Source organism: Vombatus ursinus, unplaced genomic scaffold (genome assembly GCF_900497805.2).
Source record: "Vombatus ursinus unplaced genomic scaffold, bare-nosed wombat genome assembly UNPS02004533.1, whole genome shotgun sequence".
Taxonomy (NCBI): Eukaryota; Metazoa; Chordata; class Mammalia; order Diprotodontia; family Vombatidae; genus Vombatus; species Vombatus ursinus.
In genome coordinates, this window is record NW_020944311.1 from 1386437 (window position 1) to 1404021 (window position 17585).

General features: G+C 48.8%; 2 protein-coding genes across 5 annotated transcripts in view; both read left to right on the forward strand.

Moving 5' to 3' along the window:
• The window catches only part of SLC25A53 (solute carrier family 25 member 53), a 4556-nt gene extending 586 nt beyond the window's left edge, over window positions 1-3970 (forward strand). The window contains exons 2-3 of one of the 3 annotated variants that reach the window (XM_027837263.1): window positions 2125-2881; window positions 3041-3970. In XM_027837263.1, coding sequence (XP_027693064.1) covers window positions 2156-2881; window positions 3041-3076 — 762 coding nt within the window. In that variant the 5' untranslated portion in view covers window positions 2125-2155 and the 3' untranslated portion in view covers window positions 3077-3970. Of the gene's footprint in view, window positions 1-295; window positions 404-2124 lie in introns of those variants that run through there. The other 2 variants (XM_027837261.1, XM_027837259.1) reach the window with 2 other exon arrangements.
• Window positions 3971-9601: 5631 nt separating this feature from the next.
• TMSB15B (thymosin beta 15B) lies at window positions 9602-12337 on the forward strand. Of its 2 annotated transcripts, none has more exons than XM_027837295.1 (3): window positions 9602-9785; window positions 11260-11364; window positions 11872-12337. In XM_027837295.1, the coding sequence occupies exons 2-3, from the start codon at window positions 11265-11267 to the stop codon at window positions 11907-11909; spliced, it is 138 nt and encodes a 45-aa protein (XP_027693096.1). In that variant the 5' UTR covers window positions 9602-9785; window positions 11260-11264; the 3' UTR covers window positions 11910-12337. The 2 variants fall into 2 exon arrangements, with proteins under 2 accessions (XP_027693096.1, XP_027693099.1); XM_027837298.1 differs by lacking the exon at window positions 9602-9785 and adding an exon at window positions 10219-10241.
• The last annotated feature ends 5248 nt before the right edge of the window (window positions 12338-17585 follow it).

Here is a 17585-nt window from a genome sequence, read left to right on the forward strand (position 1 = left end):
TCCCAATTACCCTCATTCCCACATGGCCACCCCCATCTTTCGTCTCCCTCACCCTAAAAACTAGCAGAGATGGGGGGGCAGTTCCCCAGAATTGCTTTTCTGAAAAGAGGCCTCTTTCTGTACTCCTTCCTCCCCCGCCCCCAAACTGCACTAGCTTGAGGGGAGGGAACAAAAAGCCAGACCACAGCGACTGTCGCCTCAGCTTCGTGGCCCCCACATACAAAGAGCCTCTGCTTTTCCCTTTGGTGTGGAACTTTTTACGGAGCCCCCCCTTGGCTGGTCCTGGGTTCCCTAGCCCTAAAGGAGGGGCTTCTCTTCCTAAAACGAGGGTGGGGGACACAATGAGGAGGTAGGTGGGGTGATCGAGAGTTGACTGCCCTGCCCTCTGGTTCTTCCATTGAAGGTGAGTTGGCCATTGCTAACACGCTCTCCTGCCTTTGTCTGGAAAACTGCAGGGGCGTGGCCCTTGTGCATTTCCCAAGGGAAGCAGCTGAGGATGTCTTTTCTTGGGGGGGGGGAGCTTAAACCAAACCCTAGACTGGTGGACCTATTGTTCTTGACTCCTCGTGGTTGGAAGTTATCGGAGGCTCCGCTGGGAGCCCTTAGCAGATGTAATGGCTTCCTGCCTTCCCCTTTGGGGTGGGGAGTGTTGAGATGGAGTGGATGAGGTTAGATTGCTTATCTTTTTCAATTGATGATGGTACTGGGAATAGGACGTAGGTTCATGAATTTCAAGCTGCAATCCAGCCCTCTCATTTTACAGATGAGAAACTGAGGTTCAGAGAGGTGAAATTATTTGTTCAGGGTTCCACAGGATGCAAGTAGTCGCACTAGATTTTGAATCTAGGTCTTCTGCCTCTGAATTTAATGCTCTTTTCCCTTTACCTGAGGTATCCTCCAATCCTTTGTTTCTGTTAAAAGCACATTTAGAACATGGGACTATAGTCAGGTCCCAGAATTTGGGGACACCCAGGCTCCAGCTGGAAGTTCTCTGCTCCCCAGTTATATATAGATAGATAGATAGATAGATAGATAGATAGATAGATATCTCCATATCTCTCTCTCTCTCTCTCTCTCTCTATCTATCTATCTATATATATCTGTGACTATTCTGGGGAGCCCATTAGTACAAAATCCTGCTCACAACCCTGATGCATGGACAGGGGTCCCTCTGGCTTTTTCACCCTGGCTCAGTGGCATGTTAGGCTTTTGATTGAGGGCTATTGAAAGAAAATAGTACGTGTTAAGAGTCCTAAGTGGTGCCATTAAAGCAAAGAAGCTGTTTCCACAGAGGATAGAAGAGTGGTTTGTCATAAGTGAGACAGAACAACCATTATAATCAAGCTGATGTGCGATGGCTGGTGCCTTCCAGTCTGCAGGCCTGAGATGTGGCAAGCTCACTAATTAAGAGGCCACATTTGAAGAGCAGCCGAAGGGCCTTAATGGTTTCAGGGGCGGGCCCAAAGTCTTCAGCGAGAGGGATGATGTAATGAAGGAAGATCTGTGTGTAAGACAATGAGAGCATTGCAGTTTATGACAACTAGGGGGCGCAGTGGAAACCCTGCGTCTGAAGGAGAGAATCAAGGCAGGTAATCTCTGTAAAAAGTGCTAGGCACACAGTGGGCGCTATAGAAACGCTTATATCCCCCCCTTCCCTTGAGGGGAGTACACTGAGGACGGATGTAACAGTAATATGCATTTTGGCCCCTGGGGAACCATGTCACGGGAGAAGGAAAGAGAAACGGTTATAAATGTCAGCTCAGAAAATGAGGCTCATTAGGCCCAGTTCACTGTGGCAAAAATTGCGACCATGGAAGCCGGCAGACAAAGCCCTCCTTTTCCTCCCCCAGGCTTTAGTGTCTTTTTAGAAATTGAAGAGTTCCTATACTTATTTGAAATTAGAAAAGAAAAGGCAAGGACAAAGATGAAGGTCCACAATTCTTTAAAAGCTGGTATCTTATTAGAAAACTTGACTCTGCCTCTAATGCTTATGGTTTCTTGTGTTCTCAAGTGAAAAATCCCAGAGAGTCACAATTTCTCAAAGTGCAGCAGCTTCATTTGCAACAAAAAGCAAAACCATTTAACAGCCAATTGAACTTATGCTTCTTTTGCCCTCTTTGCCAGTTATTTCCAGCCCAAGCCTGTTGTGAGCAGCATGGGGGAGCGGTCTGAGGCTCCCTATGAAGAACCCGAAGAAGTAAAAAGAGAAAAGAGCCCAGAAGACCACCATTGGCACTCTGGAAGCTACACCCTTGGGGCCATTTCCAGCTTCCTGTCTACATTCGTGACCTTTCCCGTCTACAAGGTTGTGTTCCGCCAGCAGATCCATGCCCTGTCTGTACCAGAGGCTGTCAATCAACTGCACCATGAGGGCCTTCGCCGCTTCTACCGGGGAATCTACCCTCCCCTTCTGGCCAAGACCCTGCAGGGGACCCTGCTCTTCGGCACCCATGACAACCTGCTCCAAGCTCTCTCTCCTACTGGCACCTCTAGGTTATGGCAGCGCTGGGTTGCTGGGTTCCTGTCAGGAGCAGTGGAAGCTGTGGTGTTGACCCCCTTTGAACGAGTTCAGAACGTGCTTCAGGATGGACGGAAGGATGCCCGATTCCCCAGCACCTCCAGCATTCTACGGGAATTCAACTCCTACGGCTTATGGGAACGGCTGGCCATGGGCTACTATCGGGGCTTCTTTCCCGTCCTCCTGAGAAACAGTCTGGGAAGCGCTCTCTACTTCTCTTTCAAAGATCCCATCCGAGACGGCCTGACAGAACAAGGTTTGCCCTGCTGGCTCCCAGCTCTAGTGTCTGGTAGTGTCAACGGGACCCTCACATGTCTCCTGCTTTACCCACTCAGTGTCCTCGTTGCCAACATGCAGTCACAGGTAGGTTGGCAGGAAGCACCAGGCCTGTGGGCTTCCGCTCAGGCTGTTTGGGAGGACAGGGGCCGAAAGCTGCTTCTGATCTACCGAGGCGGCTCTTTGGTCACCCTCCGTTGCTGTGTCACCTGGGGACTCACCACTGCTATCCATGATTTCTTGCAGGAAAACAACTGCCCCAGGGCGGAGGAGAGTGACTGAGTAGCCCAGAGGCATCCCAGAGGGTGTTAGGACTGTGTTCTTACAGCCTGGGTCTACAATGGGCCGATAACTCACCTCTGGGTCTGTTTGCTTCTTCTGGGCCTAGAGAACCAAGGGCAGTTATTCAGTTAGGAACTGAGAGAAGTTCCCAGCAATTAGATTGTCAGATTATTTTATCATATGGTATTAGCTTCAATATGTCACTTCAGTCATCACTGTGGCTGCTTTCCCCTGGACTCAGTAGATGGTCTTTAAGATTTACTCTAGCCAAAACAATCAATCACACTGCTGCCAACCCGGCGATGGGCCTCTCGCCACGTAGCTAGAATGGTTCTTCAGCGCCAGATTTCAAGTCTATCACCAGGCCCCAGCGCCAGATTTCAAGTCTATCACCAGACCCCAGCTTGGTAGGTTGTAGGAAGAACCTTCAAGAATCCAGGCCCATTGCCACGAGTGGAGGACTCCAGGGAAGATGGAACTAACATCCATGTCATCTTTCTGCTATCAACGAAGCTTCTCACCCCATTCTATCCACTGCTTCAGTTTCCTTATGCTGACACTGCCCTTGGCTTCTGGCCAACTTTCAGGGGCTGCTGGAAAGAAGATTGTGCCCTGAGGTCTCAAGGATTTTCAAGAAAGCAATTAGGAAGAATGAAAGAATGTGAGCTTTCTCTCTACTTGTGGCAAGTCCAGCTGAGGGGCTAGGGGAGCAAGATCCTCGGTTTGAAAAGACCACCCTTGACAATAGAAGAATCACTATGGTAACTCTAGGAGGCGAACAGAGCAACTCAAATCGACAAGCATGTTTTGGGTAGCAGGCATTGAGCTAAGTGCTAAGAATACAAAGAAAAGAAGAAAAAAATAGTCTCTTGACCTGAAGAAGCTTACCTGGGGGGAGGGGGGAGGGGATGGGAAGCATGGGGAGTGGGGTGGGGTGGGGGGTGGAGTAGAGAGGCAACAGGTATTTGTCATCGTGATCACTTCTTGGAGTGGCCTCAAGCTGATTGAGATCTAGGAAGTGCTGCCACTTTCGGGTCCTAGTGCCCATGCTAGGGTAGAGGCTGGGCACTGAAGGCAGCCCAGAGCCTTTCCAGGCTGGGCTTGCCTGAGCTGATTGGACCCCAAAGGGACAACCAGAGCTGCAAAGAAGTGTTCACCGGAGGAAGTAGAGTAAGGTTTGGGGGCTTAGAGGGTAAATGAGTAAATAGTTGGGGAAGATTTTGAAAACTTTTTGTAAATTTTGTCATATAAAAGGACATGCAAATAAGACAGAGTAGTCTTATTTGCCAAAAACTGTTGGTCTGGAGTCACAATACCTGGGTCCTAACTCCCAGTGTTCTGCTGCTTTTTACCTGTGGAGCAAATCATCTCACAGTTCTGGAGTAGATGAACTCTGAAGTTCCATCTCTAAACCCGAAATCCAGGGATGTCGGGCACTGTTTTAGAAAATGTCATTGTTGCCTTTCGTTCTCTTGGCGGTATTCCTCCCGTCCTGCACCCTTCCTTGTAAGAAAAATATTTAAACAACCACCGTGGACCCAGAAGCCCACCCTGAGCACCTGAACAGCACATTCAACATCTGCAGTCTCTCATCTCACAGGCAGTTTCAATAGGACTCTGGCATTGCGGTGTTACCTGTTAAAGCACTGAGGTTTCAAGATCCCTAGAAATAAGATACCTGTGTACAGTCATCCGTGGAGCACTGCCCGTATTGCACAGCTGACACAAAGACGTCGTTTTATTGGGGATTCTGCATCTGAGGTCCAGTGGACTTTGACTAGATCCGATTTGGTGAGGTGGTTTAAGGACAGTGACATTCAATTCAATTCAGTTAATTCAACGAGTATTTGCTAAGCCCTGTGCTCAGTATCCCCTGGATCATGGAACTGGATTGAAGACCTCCTGGATCCCTGCCCTGAAGGAGTTAACAATCAGAGGCCAGATCATACCACTTGCACTCCTTCCTACAAGGAAGGGGGGGGGGGGGGGGGGGGGGGGGGGGGGGGGGGGGCAGAATAGGAGACAAGATTGGGGAGAGTGAGGGCAAGAAGGAGCTTGCTCCCACTCTATCAAAGGGGAGAAAGGAGCAGGGTGGGGGTCATGGTTGCCAGTCATGACCTACTCAATGCCAACAGGAGTGGTCCTTTATGTTCCATGCGGCAGCACGTTCTGTTTTCCCTGGAATGGGGGGGGGGGGGGATCGTGACTGCTGGCCAGAGGGAGGATCGGGGTAAGCAGTTGCAGAACTGGACCACTCCACTAACATATCCGGAAAGGGGAAGGGCAGACTTAGAGTCAAGGTGGCCCTGGAAACACTAAGAGGGCCCCCTTCCTGCTCAGCTGTGAGTCCTGAGTCATGACATTGCTGCTGTAGAAAGCCTAGGAGGTAGGGGTGGGGGTGGAGGAGGGAGGGGTGGCACTAAATATCAGCCACCTGGCTGAAAGAACCCGGGACTGGTTGGGAGGGAGAGACTCGGTTCTAGTCTCTGCTCTGATAGGTACCCTCTGGAAACCGAGGGATTTGACAAGGTCCTCTCTGAGGCCCCTTCTGACTCTAACAGTTAATGCTGAGTTGATGAAAATTGGGCTCAGTTTCCATAAGGGTTAAATAAGCTTTTCTCTGTAACCTTGGGTAAGTCACTTCCCCCCTCAGCTTTCTCCTCTTTAAAAATGGATGAGTTGGACTGGAATCAGTGGTTCTTAACCTACAGTCCATGACCTTGGTTTTTTTTTTTTTATATTTTGACAACTGTTCTTTGGTGTCATTGATTTCCTCTGTAATCACATGTTTTATTTTATCCATTTAACAACATTATTCTATGACAGGATCCACCATAGGCTTCACCACACTGCTAAAGGGGAGACGGGTACCCAGGAAATAATTTCTCAGGACTCTTCTAGATCTGGCATTCCAGACTAATGATTTGGGGGCTTCACTGAAAGCCCTTTTACCTAAAGCATCTGCCTATTTGTTAGACTGCCATTTCACTTTCCACTTCCATTCCCACCCCCATTAAAGTCAGGCTTTTAGAACTGACCTTATAATTTACAATGCTGCCAAGTGAATCACTGTTTCAGAAACAGTATTTGAACTCGGGTCTTGTTGATTGTAAGGCCAGTGCTCTGGTCACTAAGCTATGCTGCCTCTCTAGCACTTAGTTATTATGTTAGTATTAGTTAAAATGTGAAGCCACCAAATGACCTGTTTCTTGATGGGGGAGGAGGTCGAGGTCAGCCTCCACAGCAACAAAATCTCTTGGTATGTGCCAGGAGAGTCAAACCCCCTCAGACCAGCATGACTACAGCTTTTCCTCAGACCCAGGTGGAGAAAGGGTCCTGACCCTGCACTCAAGGGTCACTTTGGGGAAAGCTGCTAGTCCTACTTCTTGAGCACACATACGAATACACACATAAATACAAATACACATACAAATACACATATACATATATCCCAATCATCATCTAAGGGTATGATCACCCGTAGAGAGACACTCCCTGTCACCACCATCGTTAAAGAAGGTTTGCCACCAAATCCTTAGCATCAAATCCTTAGTCAAAAGCTTAGCATCATCAATGGAGGTGGTTTTATCAGTGGAAATGACACTCAAGAAGATTATTACCATCTGCTTTGCCATTGCACCCTAAGGAGCATTGGGCCTTTCCGTGTGCCCTGCTGCTGAAATCCCCTCCATATGTTGTCTCCCTTAATTAGAACAAGAGCAAGGATTTGTCCTGCTTTTCTATATCTCCAAAGCACAATGCTTGGAACATAGTAAGTGCTTAATAGAAGTTTTTTCCTTCATTCGTTCATTTTCCCATTCATTCATTCAGTCCATCATTCCCGGAATTGCTAAGCTCCCTTCCAGCTCTGATGGTCTAGGAGTCTACTGTTTTGCTTTTAAATCCCCAGTGCATAGCACAGTGCCTGGTACCTAGTTGGCCCTCATACTAAATACTGATTGTAGTCACAGCCTGCCCGGGAGTAAATAGCTGGCTGCCAATTTGATTTCTTTGCAGTAGGCACTGGGTGGCGCTGTTGTCGAAAGGTTTCCACCTTCCATCCTTTGACTTTTGATGATTGTGTCCGGATGTTTCTTTGGCAGGTGCTATTCCCTTCCTCGTGGAAGAAGAAACATCCCACTCCTTAGTCCATTTCACAGTCTCTCGTGTCATGGTGATTAGGTTTTTATTTTTCATTAAATTTTATTTTCTCCCCAACCCCCTGAAAAGACAAAGAAAGCCCTTGTAACATATTCAGTCAAGCGAGACAGATTCCCTATATTGTCCATGTCCAAACATGTGTGTCTCATTGTGCATTTTAAGCCCATCATTGCTCTGTCAGGAGGTGGGTAGCCTGCTTCATCATATGTCCTCTAGAAGAATCATGGTGGATCACTTATTCTTTCAAAACTGTTCATTTTTACAATGTTGTCGATACAGTCTAAATTGTTCTCCTTGCAAACCTTCCCAGATCTCTCTGAAACCATCTCTTTCATCATTTCTTATGGCATCCCATAATTTGTTCAACCATTCCACAGCGGATAGGCACCCTGCCTCCTTAGCTTTCAGTTTGTGACCACTAAAAAACAAAACAAAACAAAACAAAAAACAAACAAAAAAAAAAACAAACCAAACTGCTGTAAGTGTATTTGTACATATAGGATAGTTTCCTCCATGGAGTTCAGTTGCTGAGGAATGCCAAATTGGTAAGCCAGCAGATGGCATAGAGCAGACTTTTTTGTCGAAGACCCCTTTGGCCATATGGTAAAGCGTATGGACCTCTTCTCAGAATGAGGTTTTAAAATGTATACAAAAAAAGTATAGTATTAGAAAGGAAACCAATTACATTGAAATACAGTTATCAAAAAAAAATTTTTTAAGTTCATGGACACCAGGTTAAGAGTCTATGGTAGAGAGAAACACGTCATTGAAATCCCAAGTGTGTAGGTATGTGAGATATGTGCATGTGGAGCCTCTCCTCCTGCATCATAGCTCCCAGGCTCCCTACTGTACTACCTGGTTTGAAGTAAGATTTTGCCCAGCAGAGAGAGATCTCTGTGAGAGCACCTCCATACAGTTAAGCAGGGACAGTGCAGAGATGAGATCATTTGGGGGTGCAGAAACAGTGGGCCACCTGGAAGCTTGTAATTCACTAATTATAACTATTCTTGAAAATAACAGATAGGTGGGTGGAGTGGACAGAATTTTGGGCTTAGAGCCTGGGAGATCTGGGTTCAAGTCCTGATTCTAACACTTGCTAGCTCTGTGACCATTGGCAACTCATTTAACTTCCCAGTGCTCCGGAGAATCTCTTAGGCTGTTAGTTACAGATAAGCTGTGTTCCACATCAGAAATTGTCTACAGGGATGAAATCACAGGTCCTAGTTAAAAAAAGTTTTGAGGACTTAGTATGACCTCTTAGTTGTTGCTATGCAGCCATGCTCCCTAAATTTGGACACTGGGGCAGAGTTCCCATGTCCTAGTCATAAACACCAGTGGGATCTAGGTTTGCATTCAAAGAGATGGCTTCTAGGAATAGGAAGGCAATAGTCCTCTGTCCCCAGCAGAACGAATCTTGAGCAGTGTAATTCAGCTCTGGAAAAGACAGTTTCGGAAAAGAGGAGGAGCAGCGGGACAGTGTCCAGACCGGAGGGCCACCGGGATAGTGAAGGGGATGGGTTGAAGGAACTGGGGATTTTAGCCGAAGGAAGACTGGGTGGTCCACGAGAGCTGTGTTCAAGTCTTTGAGGGGCTGTCACGTGGAAGGGGACTTGGACTGACTAGGTGTGGTCCCAGAGGGCAGTCCCAGAATTGGTGATGGGGGAAAGCTGCAGAGAGGCAAAGTGAGGCTGAACATCCAGGGAAAAACCTCCCCACAGTTCGAGGTGTTCCCAAGTGCCCTGGCTTGTCTCTGAGTATCGGGCTTTTCCTCCCTGGAGGTCTCCAAGCTGGCTGGCTGCATTATGGTGGAGGCTCCCTTCGGATGTGGGTTGGGATAAGACCCTGTGATCGTGCACGGGTGACTGCGGGACGCCTGGAAGCTCTGCGTGTTAGGGGAACAGGAGAGGAGCATGCTGAGTCGGGGCAATGGGGTCAGGGCGCTGGAGTGTCTTTGGAGTTTAGGACTTGGGTTTGAATCGAACTGCAGACAGTACTTGAGCTTTGGGGGCAAGTGACCTGGTCTCTGGGGACCTCAGTTGCCTCTTCTATGTAAGGAGGAGGTTGGACTATATAGGAGTGGTCTCTGAGGTCCCTTTCAGCTCCGAATTTCGAATCCTATGTCCTATGTCTTATGTGAGGGGCTTTCAGAGAAGGACTGGACCGAGAAGGGGAGGCGGGGAGAGGGGACGGTGTGGAACTGGCCTTAAAGCAGCCGGTATCACAAACCCCTTAGCACAACTGGGGGGGGGGGGAGGGGGGGGGAGGCAGGAAGGGGCGTAGGAGGAGGGGTAGCAGACAGTCTCGGTCCTGGGCACCCGAGGGGGGCGAGGCGCGCCGCCTCAGCTAATGGGAGGGCGGGAGGGCGCCGGGTCGGGGCGCGGGGCCCGGCCTGCACTATAAAGCTCGCGCCCGCAGCAGCTCCCGCTCCAGCTCTCCTGAACCTGCCGTAGCTCTCGCTATCTCCTGCATCGACTCGGAGGCTCGGACAGCAGCAGCAGCGGCAGCAGCAGCAGTTACCAGCAGGCACGCCAGGCACCCAGTTTAACAGGTGAGTTTGGCGGGGCCGGGACGGGCTCGCTCTGCTCGGCTGGACAGCGCCCCGTCTCCCCACCCCACCCTCTGCCCAGACGCCGCCATTTGGCGCGTGCGCCCCGGGCACCGCCGGGGGGCGGGACGGTGCAAGACAGAGCAGGGGCCGAGGGCAAGGCGCCGAGCGTTGCCCGGGCGTCGTCGGCTCCCCGAGGCTCGCCCGCCCTTCGCATTGCCACCGCGGGCGGGCGACGCGAGAGCCTGGGGCAGCACCATCCGAGGGGCCCCGCTGCCCGGGATGCGGGCCAGGGAGCCGACGCCGGGGCCGGCCCCGGCGCCTAGACGGGACGCGGCCTCGGGGGATCCCCAGCCGGACCAGGAGCAGCCGGGGCTCAGCTCCGCGATCGGGGCCGGGGCCGCCCGCGTGGCGCAGGCCACGAGGTTCGGTGGCAGCGGCTCGCAGCTCCGAGTGCAGGTGTTGCGGGCGGGCTGAGATGGGATCGGGCAGGGCCGGGCCGGGCCGGGCCGGGATAAGGCTCGACGGGGCCCTTGGGAGACGAAGAGGGAGGAAAATGCGACTCATGGATGGCCCTCTTCAACGGGCCCTTCCTTTTGGGGAGGAGTTCTCGGCCATCCCCTCGGTTATTCCCTCATTGATCTCTCCCCCTCGGGTGAGCAGACCCGCTTAGAGATCGCTCCTCCCCTCGGCGATTACTGTCAGTGCGCGCCTCCTTCTGTGATTCCTTCTCCACAGGAAGCGCCCCTTCCCTCAACCATCCTCTCGGGGGTCTCTACTCTCCTCCAAGATCGCCCCTCCCCCATGTAGCTGCCACTTTCTCGGCTCTCGGAGGCGAGGGGGTGGTATGTAGATAGGCACGTGCTTTAGGCGCCATCTGGGGCTGGTTGGCAGCTGGAGCAGCTCTCCATCAGCCCCCCTGGTAAGCATGGTATGGGTGTGGCGTCTGCCTCTTGGAAACGTGGGCATGACCGAAGCAGCTGACCCGGCAAGCCCCCCACCCCTCCAGGCTGCTGCCTGCCTGGGCTCCCCTCCCCTAGGAAGGTAGCTTTGTCCCATAGAGTGTTCTTCTAGGAAACCTAAGAGACTTCTTACCTTCCCAACTCCTCTCCGCCATCTCTCTTTCAGAGACACAGTTAGCCATATGTCAAACCTGAAAGACAGAGGCTAGCTCAGCAGCTTCTAAAGTGTGAGCCCCTTTTTCAAAAAGTTTGTAAGAAGCGTAGTGATTGAAAGAATACTGTCTCTTCTCGGAGTTTTGGTTTCTTTAACCACTTTACTTTTGGTTCAAAATTGCCAACAAGAACTAACATGGGTAAGGACTAAGGCTTTGTCTAACAGCTGCAATCTCTGCTTCTGCATTCCTTTTCTCTTGGAGAATTGGCTACTTTCTTTAAGGGATCCTTGAAAATGCCTACTCTGGAATAGCTCACTGCCTTGTACCAGGTAAGAATGAAAGATTTCTTATTCTTCCTAGCCAAAATGTGTGACAAACCAGACCTCTCTGAAGTGGAAAAATTTGACAAGAAAAAGCTGAAAAAGACCAGCACAGAAGAGAAGAATACTCTTCCTTCCAAGGAAAGTAAGTCACGGACAAAGGTCAAATGGGTGGTGGTGCCACAAGTCATACTTCCCCAAATTTCGACTTCCCATGTGAATCAGTGAGCTTGGAAACCCAAGTCTCCCATTCTCCTGCGGTCTGTAATTGCAAAAGCTTGAAGCTCTCCTTGCTGCTATGTGTTACATCACATTTATGTAAAGTCACATTTCTCGGGGGGGGGGGGGGGGGGGGGGGAGCCAAACCTGAAATTGCCTTCCCCATGTGAATCATGTAAAAGACTTGAGAAATTCTGGTCAATAGCATAGGAAAAAAGAATGCTTTCATGAATTCAAGTCATTCTATTCTTTGCTTAGTAACACTTGAAAAAAAAAGTTACTTTATCCCACTTAACACTACACAGTTGCATCGGGATGGCTGAAATTGAAATCCAGAGTAAACTGTTGGCTCCCCACTGCCCAGTTTGTTGATTGCCAGGATATGTGCCCTCCCTCACCTTTTAAGCTTCCTAACTCTGTCCTTCTCTTTCAGCCATCGAACAGGAGAAGGAAAGCGTTCAGTCTTCCTAGGGATGGGGCGTCCCTTCCCAGCAACAGAATCGAGTGCTTCCAGAGTTTATTGTTTCGCCTTTAATAGTCTTTGTTTGCTTAGTTGTTTAGTCTTTTAGACTGCTTTCATCTCTTTACCCAGTGTTACCCAACCATCCTCCATCCTGTGCTTATCTGAAGAGGGAGATGCTTCACGAGAGGAAAATAAGAAAGGTGTTAACAATGCTAAAAGTGTTAACAAAGAAAGCTTGTGAATGTGCAGACCATTTATCATATTAGGCTTATGCCTCATTTCACTCCCTTCCTTTCCCTTCCCCGCCCCGCTCCATTTTCTGTGCATTGCTTATAGGGTAATTAGTGCTTTTTCCTTGCCTTTACAATTATTCAATTTTCTTCTATACTTAATGTAGTATCTAATAAGAAATAAATGTTATGGATTGTGGTGGAAATCTTGTGATTCATTCTATATTCTCTTTGCTTTTAACTCAGGCATTTTGGTGTCTTTACAAGGGGGTGGAGGAGAAATGTAACAAAAAAGCGTTTACCAAATGCTTTTTTATCCCCCTCCATTAGCTGTGTGCTAACAGAAATCAAGATATTCTGCATTCTCAAGAAGCTTATATTCTAATTGAGGAGATAATACATACAGAAGGGTTCATTTTCAAAGTAGATGGGAAAGCCAGGAAATATTTAGGTTCTGCTAAGGAAAACATCAGGGAAGATGAAAAGGCTCCCAAGGGCCCAGATTTGTAACCCCAGGTGGTCTCCAACCCAGAGAATAGTGGAACCAAGAGTCAGAGTGGAGTGAGGCAATGGGACACTTCCATCTAAGGGAGAGAGAGTCAGTATCCAGCAGACGCTGGGCATCCTGCTTTTTTGTGGTATCATAGATTTGTAGTCAGAAGGAACCTTTCAGGTCATTGAGTCCAACCCCTTTATTTTATAGAGGAGGAAACTGAGGCGTAAAAAGGGGAAGTGACTTACCACATAGCTAGAAAGTTTAAGGGTGGGATCTGAACCCAGGTTTTTCTGATTTGAAATCCAGCACCATCCACTCCCTATACCACTCTAGTCTGATTGACTTGTCTGCCAGATTAGAAACTAAGTAATGTGCTTTGCATATAATGATGTCGGAGTGACCATTCCTTAGGGCAGATGGACTTCCCTTTCCCCCACCCTTTGTAGTTGCCAGTTTTGAAATAATGAAGGGGTTTCCTGAAGCTCTCCAAGTCAACTCAAGTCTAATCAAAGGCCAACTGATGACACCTCAGTACTGTCCCAACTTGACTTTCATATCAAATAGCTTACCTCTTGCAAACAAGCCAGGCGGGTGCTCAGAACATGAGGGTCAGTGTAAGAAAAGAAGGTGTATTGGACTCAGTGCATGAGCTCAAGCCTCTGGGTAGGTAGGTGTTTTATAACCAGAATACATGGACAAATGGACCAGGATTGATCCAAGATGGGTGGGTGACATTGGATGAAACTAAGGCTAGAGCCAGTGTGTTTGGGGGTGGGGTTAGGAAGGAGCCGTTCCAGCTTCAGCTGGCTGGGTTCAAAATCTCAGCAGGGGCTAGACTGCTACCTCTCCCGAGACAGGAGACATAGAAGTAGCACTGCCCCTGGTATTAATGTGTCTCTTTTGGTCAGAAGATGCAAAGCTCTGCAGCTTGTGTCCCAGGTAGATGAAACACACCCCAGTCATAGATCTTGGCTGTGTTGGGAGATTTTCATTAGGGTTTCTTCTGCAGCATAGCTGGAGAGTATAGGAAAGATGATCACTATTGGACTGGGGCACTATTTGAACTAGCCTCCAAGGGCCCTTCAAACTCTGAGACTACTTTGTCTTCAGCTGGACTTCAATGTCCCCCACTAGGCACATATATTATGAAGCAATGTGAAGATGTCATGCTAGTGTCTTGTTCTCCTAGCTGTAAGATACCTGACCATCTAAAGAGTGTCTGCCCCCAGGCTGCAGAAAGGCCTGGGCTTTGCATCTTCCATATGGCCTCTCCCTGCTCCCCAACATCCCTCCTGCCTCCCCACAAGCTGAATCACTCAGGGCAACTGGGGAGCTAGGAAGCCAGAGAGCTGGGGAGGCAGGGAGCCAGAGACCCAGGGGGTCCCGGAGCCCAACCATGCTTTAGGATCTGCATCAGTTTGGCACTTATCTATCTACTGATTTTGCTCACTCATTGATCCACCAGCCAAACCGATTTGGGGGATGATCCACAGCTTGTTGTACAGCAAGTGTCTTCGACTGTCATTTCATGTATTGGTTCATTCATCACCTGCATTTAGAGATGTGACCTCAAGTTACTGATGAGGGAAAAGGGGCCAGATGTCATGAAGAGACAATGTGTTAACTAATCCAAACCAGCAGTGAAGCCAGTTAGGCCTTCTAGCCCATCGTAACTTTGCTAAAGGTCTGACATCTTCATATTGCTTCATAATATATGTGCCTAGTGGGGGACATTGAAGTCCAGCTGGAGACAAAGTAGTCTCAGAGTTTGAAGGGCCCTTGGAGGCTAGTTCAAATAGTGCCCCAGTCCAATAGTGATCATCTTTCCTACACTCTCCAGCTATACTGCCTGATCTCAGAGACTATCTTTCCTTGCCTTCTCCCAAGGTGTCTTGGCCACCATGGTGAGAGAAGGACCAGCTTTGCTGCATATGCTTGAGACAACTGGAGAAAAAGGAAGTGAGCCCAGGAAATGTGACGCTTGTTAATCAGAGCTGAGAACAACTCCCCTTTTGTCTTCGGGCACACAAGCAAACCAGGTTAATTTTGTACCTTTGCAAGGAGGTCTTTTTGTTTTGCTTTGTTCCTTCTCCGTCTCTGAGAATATCACCACCCCTGCAAAGGGAGGGGGAACAGAGGTTAAAACCCACTCAGCTGGAAAGGGGCACATCCCCCTCATGCTATCTATGTGCATGTCTCTCTTGGGAACTTGAAGACACCTGCCTCCACAATCCTTGCCTGTCTGTGCTGCTAGCACAGGAGGCCATTCTATATGGAGACCTGGATGAAAGAGGCCAGAGAACAAGCCAACGCTGTATTTGACCTTTGTTGCTAGTTTCCAGGAATCACATTAGGGAGTGGACATTTCTCCGCTCCAAACCCAAAGCATTTAGGGTCTGCTCTGTCATTTCCCAGACAGACCCTGTGATTCAGCTCCAGGCCTGGCTTAGAGAACGTGCAGGCTTCCACTGCCATAGCCCTGGAACAGAGCAGCAGGAACGAGTTGCTGGGAGGAAGTTATAGAGGGCAGCATGGTTGTGCCGACACAGTACCAGCATGTGTGCAGCCCAGGCTCTCTGCACCGGGGATAGCAGTCCCCATTCCCTCCAATATGGTCCTCACGGCCATAGGCCACCTCTTACTCCAATTCCTCCTACTTCTACGTACAAACATATGTTAACTAAAAACACCATGACTGAATTGGATTTGTGTCATGGGACGTAGGGTATGGATGGGAGAAGACAGACATGAAAACTTGATAAACTCCAAAGCACTTTCTAACAGATCCAGTGGGATTCTACTTGCATCATTGCTTCCTTCCCTTGGGAGGACCTGTACTCCTGCCCGCATTCTCTGCTATGAGAGTTAAAGGCTGAGGAGGCTTCCTCCAGGCCCTGAGATCTGCCATCTCTTGGCTACTACTAGGCTGAGTTGAGGGTAGTGGAGGAAGATCAGTTCCTGGTGAGATGGCACATCAGAGCCTATGGCACTGAGCTCCAGCTGGGCACCTTCGAAGGCTTAGTGGAGGCCAGTACATCAACTGTTCATTCGTTAAAAAATTTCTCCTTTTTGTTCTGGGAGTGTCTTGGAGTGGGGTTCTAATGATTCCCATTCCTAGTCACGCCCTGCTCCCATCTCCCAGCTTCCAATTGGGGTTGTTTAACCCCTCCCCGATCCAAGTTGACCCTCCAAAGTGATACTGGTTAGAGGGCAGGCCTGACAACACCAAAGGTCTTGCTGCTTGCTCCCCAGGCCTCCAGAACAGGGTGGGCGACTAGACTGATAGCTTTTATTTTCTTTACTATTTTCCAACGTATTTCAATGTCTATACCCTCCCAGAGGAAGCAATATCTCATTTAAGAAAGAATTAAAAAAAGAGAGAAAGTTCAGCACAAGCCAACAAGTACTTCGAAAAAGTCTAACCTCAAATGCAAAGAAATAGGGAGGTGGGGGCAGGAAAGTGGCATTTCATGACTCATCTTTGGGGCCCAGGGTGGACACTATGATTTCCCAGCATGCAGTATGCAGTTTCAATTATTTTGTTGTTCTTTTCCTTTTGAAAGCCAGTTTTGCAAGGTAGTTTCTTTATTCCTCCACCCCAGCCTTAAACACACACACACACACACACACACACACACACACACACACACACACACACACACACACACACACGCGCGCGCGCGACTTTGCAGCTTGTAAACAGAGGTGAAAGCCAGGTCAATTTGGCAGGTCTGAACAAGTTTCTAGTCCCATGACCTTAGTGTGCCTGGAATCATTGCAAACCAGAGTGCCTGGGGGCTCAAAAACTAGGTCGGTCTTACTAGTTACTGGTAGGGTGCCAACCCATCAAGTGTTCTTTCCTACCTGTCAGCCCAAGAAGCTCCTCCATGGAGCACAAACAAATATTTCCAATAGTGCACATTGCCCAGGGAAACAATACAAGTTGTAATAACTGATATTTCCATAGGGCTTTAAAGTTTTCAAAGCACTGTGTCTCATCATCTAATTAAACAAGTCCACAAGTATTTATTAAATGCCTACTATATGTATGCCGGGCACTGGGAATCAAAAGAAAGACAAAAGCAAGACCAAACCAGTTCCTGATTTCAAGAAGCTCACAGTCGAATGGAGAAGAGAGCACGTAAACGCCTACGGACAAACAAGATCGTCGGGGGAAATGAGAGGAAATCCAGAGGTATGGAGAGGAACCAGGAAAGGTCTCTTGCAAAAGGTGGGATTGAAGCTGAGACCTAAAGGAATTGAGGACACTGCAATAATGAAGGAGGACATTCCAGGTAAGCATGTGGAGGTAGGGGATTGAGGGTGGAACAAGGCTGTCCCCCACATACAGCATGGGGGTGGAATGGGGCTCAGAAGGAGGCAGAGTAGCCACCTCTAGACTCTTCTCCTCCTACTCTTCTCCAAGGGAGACTTTAATTTCTACTAGGAGCAGAAGTAGGAGGCTGGGGCCAGAAGCTTGGCCACTCTGCTCTCCTCAGAGAGAGGGGACACTAAGCTAGAATAAGATCTATCTGCTTTAGGGATATCACTTTCAGGTTCAAGCTAAACTTCTGATCTCTATTTCTCAATGAGGAAAGGAGGACTCAACCTTTATATCCAAAGCATGACCTTTTCCCACAAAATACCAGTTCCACAGTGAACACAGTGAATAGCAAAGAAACCCATTTTTCCAAGACCTAGAGGAAGGCCCCTGGCATGTAGGGTAGTGGACCTGTAGAGAATTTATGGAAAAACTTTGAAAAGAATCTCAGAGGCTGAGGTTGGATGGGATGGTCACATGAAGTGAGAGATTTTCTTTTTTAAGAATAAGGGAGACATGGGCATATTTGTAGACAGCAGGAAAGCAAAGAGTAGATAGGAAGAGACAGAAGACAAGACACAGGTTAGGGATGTTCAGAAGGGGCAATTTGCTGGAGAAGATGGGAACAGATAAGATT

Excerpts from the sequence above, each read along its gene's own strand:
- TMSB15B (XM_027837295.1), top strand. The coding sequence starts at position 11,265 with ATGTGTGACAAACCAGACCTCTCTGAAGTGGAAAAATTTGACAAGAAA. Across the intron at positions 11,365-11,871 it reads TACTCTTCCTTCCAAGGAAA|CCATCGAACAGGAGAAGGAA; the intron begins GTAAGTCACGGA and ends CTTCTCTTTCAG.